Genomic DNA, 6,000 nt, shown 5'->3' with positions numbered 1-6,000 from the left:
TTTAATTTGATCCAAAAAAAAAAGGTTAGCAACTTTTGAAACTGAAACAAGAAATTGGCCTGACTGATAAAGCTATTATATATATATATCCTAACCTTTTCTTTTATTATTAGTCGTGGCAAAGGGAAATTTGACTGAATCTGACGAATTATGATCCAAATATAATGTACATATAGCCTACACTTTAAGAAAAAAAATACTTATTGTGTACAAAGGAGTTGTAGAACATTTGTATAATATCTGTACTAATATATTCGTATAAAGTGACATGCTGGTCATGGTGCTAGACAACCAGCATCTACGTTGAACTACAACTATGGCGACCTCCGCGAACTCTCGCGACACTTGACATCTCGTCCGTCACAGGCCGCAATGAGTGGAGCTGATAGGAGAGAGAAGAGGGTGAAACATCTAGGTTGCTCACCAAGATCTCAGGATTGACAGTGCTTTTACCCAAGATATCGCTATTTAAAACACACAATCCAAGAGCCTAACATGTGCTGAACGTGTCCCGCCGGTTCAAACAGGTGTCTTTCGGAGAGCAGCACCAGAAAACTAAAGTTAAATCGTATGTGTAAAGTGCTAGCGGTTAGCTGTCAAGCTACATAGCATTAGCCATCCAGGCAATGGCGTTGAAAAGAATTCAAAAGGTGAGTGTTTTTTCTCCTCCCGTTCCCCCGGTTCCCTGCAGCCGGCGGGTTCCTCCGGGTCCCCGGGCTGAGTGCGTCCTGCCGGGGTGGTTTCCCGGCCTGACGTCGGTGCACTTCGACCACCTTTCGGTGCTCAGATGAGGATAATTCACAGACAAAAGAGCAGCTTACCGCGGACGGTATCGCTCCGTTTGCGCATTGCTCGTAATGGTGCATCACTGGGTTTACTGGGACGCTTTATTATCTCTTCTCATTGCACTGGGATGTCCGCTGTCAACACGGTCGATCGATCCCAGTGCGGTAGGTGACCATGCACTGGGAATGCGTGAAGGGGTTATTTTTGTGTTTGTTCGATGGAGTTCATGGTTGTAGAATCACTCACACTGATCTCTTTAACTCTGTTCTCGATGAGGTTTGGGATAAAGAGAATGAGTGGTGGGTAGATGGTAGATATGGGTTGAGTGTCTCAGCTGTGTTGTAAGTTGCCAGATTGAACTCCAATGTCATTGTCGCCATATATGGGAGTGCAAATGGGGCACTGGAGCAGGCCAGAGGGGGTATTTATAAAACAGAATAGGCAGCTTCGTGTTCAGAGCTGCTCAATAGTGGTACAGTTTGTTATGGACGTTATGATAATACATGAATGGTGATACTTCCTTCCAATCAATATATTTTTATTGAGGCATACCAATAAAATCACTTGGGAACAAACAATAGTGTCATGATCATTAATACAATTGGTGAAGTGGAATATATTTTTAGTGTTTCTAGAATGTGTGTGTGTGTTCTGTTTGTGTGTGTTCTGTTTGTGATTGGCACAAGGTGACATCATGTTACCTATGACGGGGGATGCTTCTCTTTTCCTCACCTCCTGGAGCTTGTGTGACTGTTATCCTTGATCGCTCAACCTGACTAACTTGACTCAACTTGTTTTTGTCCTCAGGAACTCACAGACCTTCAGAGGGACCCTCCAGCCCAGTGCTCCGCTGGCCCGCTAGGAGATGACTGTTAGTATGACCCTTTTACTCTACTACTACTGTGTACACTAACTGCCCTTATTTTGAAGATGACATTTAAGGGTGGCTTATGAACAACTTGTGCTTCAATTTGTGTTTTTATTGCTCATCAATATTGGGAATATCCAAATATTGGCTCTGGTGACAACCTCAGAAAGGTTTAATCTTCTAACGTGTGTTGTGATCTCTAGTTTGTCGTTATTGCCACATAAGCAATGTATAACACCAAGGCTAGCTAGCACCCCAAACATCCAAATGAGAAATCCTCTATATTTAGAAAATAGCCCAAAAAATAAATACATCCTATTTTAGCAGTAAGTGTGATACTATACTTTAGCCTAGTTGGATCATCTTTAAACCTTTTTAGATGGAAAAAGGACTACTCCACACAGGCTTCTGAAATCAAACAGTTGCGACAACAAAGTCAAATCAGTCAGTTGTGTTAACGGATATTTATTCCTTTCTTCTCAGTGTTCCATTGGCAAGCCACTATAATGGGTCCAGTAAGTGATTGTTTTGTATATATTGTGTTTTGTATATTCCATCATTAGACGTGTACCTAAATCAGTCCATTAACCCTGCCTTGTGCCGTCTCCTGTACACAGAATGACAGCCCGTATCAGGGGGGCGTGTTCTTCCTCACCATTCACTTCCCCACAGACTACCCCTTCAAACCCCCCAAGGTGAGTCCCCCCTGACGTCTGGCACTTGGCGTCACACAACGCTGTTTAAAGGATGGGGAGGTGATACATCGTTGAGGTTGTTTAAACGATGGGGAGGTGATACATCGTTGAGGTTGTTTAAACGATGGGGAGGTGATACATCGTTGAGGTTGTTTAAACGATGGGGAGGTGATACATCGTTGAGGATTAAATGATGGGGAGGTGATGCATCGTTGAGGTTGTTTAAACGATGGGGAGGTGATACATCGTTGAGGTTTAAACGATGGGGAGGTGATACATCATTGAGGTTTAAACGATGGGGAGGTGATACATCGTTGAGGTTGTTTAAACGATGGGGAGGTGATACATCATTGAGGTTTAAACAATGGGGAGGTGATACATCGTTGAGGTTGTTTAAACGATGGGGAGGTGATACATCGTTGAGGTTGTTTAAACGATGGGGAGGTGATGCATCGTTGAGGTTGTTTAAACGATGGGGAGGTGATGCATCGTTGAGGTTGTTTAAACGATGGGGAGGTGATACATCGTTGAGGTTTAAACGATGGGGAGGTGATACACCGTCGAGGTTGTTTAAATGTCTTCCATCTGCTGGGTTTTGTCACAGGTTGCGTTCACGACAAAAATATACCATCCGAATATAAACAGCAACGGAAGCATTTGTCTGGACATACTGCGATCGCAATGGTCCCCTGCCCTTACCGTGTCAAAAGGTACGTCGCCGTGTGTCGCTTATGGTTGCATGTTTAAAAGCTCTTCAAGGTATTCAAGAAAAAACTGTCACCCTAGTTGATGTTGAAATGACTTCTTGTAGCGCTGGATATTTAGCACACATTGTGTATCAATATATGTATATGTTGTCATACGTCAGTGAGTGGTATCATAACTGCCCAGGTTATTGTTTCTTATCAATATATAGACTGAGAAGAAGGTGTCAGCTTTTGATCCATCATGTGTTTGCGTTTTCTGTTCATCTCGTGTTTATGTTAATGAGGTTCCATCTCATGACTTCCTGTCTTTCGTAGTTCTTTTGTCTATTTGCTCCCTGCTCTGTGACCCGAACCCCGACGACCCGCTAGTCCCCGAGATCGCCCACACCTACAAATCCGACCGGGAAAAGTAAGTGTCGCACGCCCCCCTTAACTTCTGATCACTAGAATGACTACTATCACTAATTAAGTACTTCACCACTAGAGGGAAGACACTGATCACAGGTTGTGTTGTTTTTTTTCCCAACAGGTACAACAGACTAGCGAGAGAATGGACACAGAAATATGCAATGTGAAAATGCCACTCAAATCAAATACAAAAAAAAAAAAAAAGAAGTTTAGGAAAACATATTTGATATTTTAACACAAGGCAAGCAAATTAAGCAAGACATATCTTGGGCAACACACCACCGGTGGAAAAAGGAAGCGATACGAGGTACACTGGCACCTGGCTTCCATGTGCTGCGGTCATGCTCTCTGTGCCATCCTTTGTGACTAGTGTGGACCGGCCCGCCAGGACCCAATGGACTCCTGAAGGCCGTCCCACCGCGGAATACTGGAACTCTCCTCCACACAGCGACATGTGCAGACTTTTACTACTGCTATCGTGAATTATTATATTTGTTGTTAAGGCATCACTCTCATCAAGGGCAATGCTATGGTCACTCTTGCTAGAAGTTTTCGGTTTTTTTGTTCGGTTCTTCTTTGGCAAACTACTCTGGTCGATTCAGAAGATCATCGTTTGCCCTTACTTCAGAGGTACTGTTTTGTCTCACTTGATGTCTTGTTATTGTATTTACATGTATTCAGTGGCCTTTACTGTTTTATTTTATTATAGTAGATGTGCAATTGCAGTCGGAATGTTAACGTTGAACACAAAATTGTGCATGTTTAATAATAGCAGTTGATTTGTAGCTTTTAGCTTTGAAAGCAACTGCTCTATGAACACTATCTCTACCTTAGGGCAAATGTGAACAAACTTGAGACGGATTAGATTTATCCCGGACTGCATAAGTGGGTGCAACAGTATTGGAATTAGAATGGACAGCTGCTATTAAAGCTAGGTGCCCCATGTTTCAGCATCGGTGCTTATTAGGCAAAGGCAACGCAAAATCCTCTTCCATTCTTCTGGACCATGTCCACGTTTCCCGTCGCGTCGTTCAGTATCCATCGGCGTCATACACATACCCGACGTAAATCATTGCAAAGGAAATTAACAATGCTATTATTTTTGACGCAGTACTGTTGGACTGTGCCAACTGCTCCGTACACTTGCTCAGGTATCCAGCCAAATCATCAGCCTTTAAAGGAGCACTGCGGTGACCCATGGTGAGCGGAAGTTAACGGTTCCCATACCATCCAACATGTAGAAGAAAATATACAACCAAGCAAGTGCTAACCTAAAATCACTTGGTATTGTATTTGTTTTAAGTAGCACGTGTCATGCTTAAGTAGGGAATGGCTCAGTTTGAAATCAGCACTCCTAAGGAACTTGTTGGTGATGGGTGCAGCAGTCCTTTGTTTCATATCAGTATGCTGCCTGTCCCTTTTCCTCAGGGAGCATTTCTATCCCTCACCAAACCCCTGTCGGGTCACCACAACAGTTTGCTTTATTATTTTCATTTTTTATTATTTTTGAACTCTTGGATGTGAATGTGAATGTTTTTTGATTGGCTATCAAGCAGGCCATTGTAGATGTGTTAATGCTACTGTGTTCTAAATGACAACAGTCTTTCATTACTGCAATTATTTTAAAGATGGAAAGAAAGCAGACCTTCAGAATATTGATGAACTTGTGGTAAAAATAATTGGATTTGTAGATTGCCCTTTCTTTTCAAAGAAGAGACTTTAATTATGACCAGCTCCTGTTTATATCTAAGGTTGGGGCACGTCACTTGGTGATTTCTGAGGAGCACAGAGCTACTCTGCTTATATATAGCCATGGTTTACAAAAATTGTGTTTTGTTTGCAATAACGTGACTTGGTAAAATAGTTTGATTGGGTGTCATCAAGAGGTTACTAGTTGTAAAATTGTCTAGTATGTCATTAGATTATGTCAATATAAAGGGAAAGTACAGTTTTATTTTAAAACCAGATTACCATTGGTACTATGTTTTGTTCCTAAGGATTTAACAAGATAAATGTGCATTGGAAAGCAGGATGAAAAAAAATATAGAATGTAGGCCATGTTTTTGGCATGAATTAGAGTTTTTGTAATTGTTAGATTGGGGGCCCAAGGCTGAATTGAATGTCCCCAAAATATAGGTTATAGACTAAAGACAAACTCTCCAAATGCAGTGGAGATCCATATGCTGCCAGACCCATTATATTAAAATGATTTGAGTGTTGAAGTATTACAGTAGTACACATTTTGTATGTTTTTTTGGGGGGGGGGGGGGGTTGTTTTTATTTATTTATTTATTTATTATGTTTTTTCTTTCTTGTGAGTGCAGCCTTGTTCCATTGCGGTGACGCCAAGTCCGTGCAGAGTGTATTTGTTCAATGTGTTCAGCGAGACAGCCTGTGCTTTGGCCTCAACCCTCTCACAGCCATGTGCCGGATATCAGGGATTTCATTACAGTTAATCAGCCTAACTTTTCTGATTGAGACATTAGCCTTATCCCCATTTTATACACAGATAACGTCACTTTAAGTTTACTAGTAT

General features: G+C 41.9%; 1 protein-coding gene across 1 annotated transcript; it reads left to right on the top strand.

The window, feature by feature from the left end:
- Positions 1–382: 382 nt before the first annotated feature.
- LOC311343438 (ubiquitin-conjugating enzyme E2 D4) lies at positions 383–5,714 on the top strand. Its single transcript, XM_084468304.1, has 7 exons — positions 383–650; positions 1,594–1,657; positions 2,138–2,169; positions 2,272–2,349; positions 2,954–3,059; positions 3,372–3,465; positions 3,586–5,714. Exons 1-7 carry the CDS (start codon positions 627–629, stop codon positions 3,629–3,631), a joined length of 444 nt encoding a protein of 147 aa, XP_084324430.1. The 5' UTR covers positions 383–626; the 3' UTR covers positions 3,632–5,714.
- Positions 5,715–6,000: the final 286 nt, after the last annotated feature.

The sequence above is a fragment of the Micromesistius poutassou genome, assembly GCF_964030765.1.
Source record: "Micromesistius poutassou genome assembly, chromosome: 5".
In the NCBI taxonomy this organism is placed as follows: Eukaryota; Metazoa; Chordata; class Actinopteri; order Gadiformes; family Gadidae; genus Micromesistius; species Micromesistius poutassou.
Note: the sequence above shows the minus strand (reverse complement) of the source record. Positions and strands in the feature narration are given on the sequence as shown.

Coding starts and splice junctions, on each gene's coding strand:
- LOC311343438 (XM_084468304.1), top strand. CDS start 627: ATGGCGTTGAAAAGAATTCAAAAG. Junction 651..1,593: donor CGTTGAAAAGAATTCAAAAG/GTGAGTGTTTTT, acceptor TTTTGTCCTCAG/GAACTCACAGACCTTCAGAG. Junction 2,170..2,271: donor AAGCCACTATAATGGGTCCA/GTAAGTGATTGT, acceptor TCCTGTACACAG/AATGACAGCCCGTATCAGGG.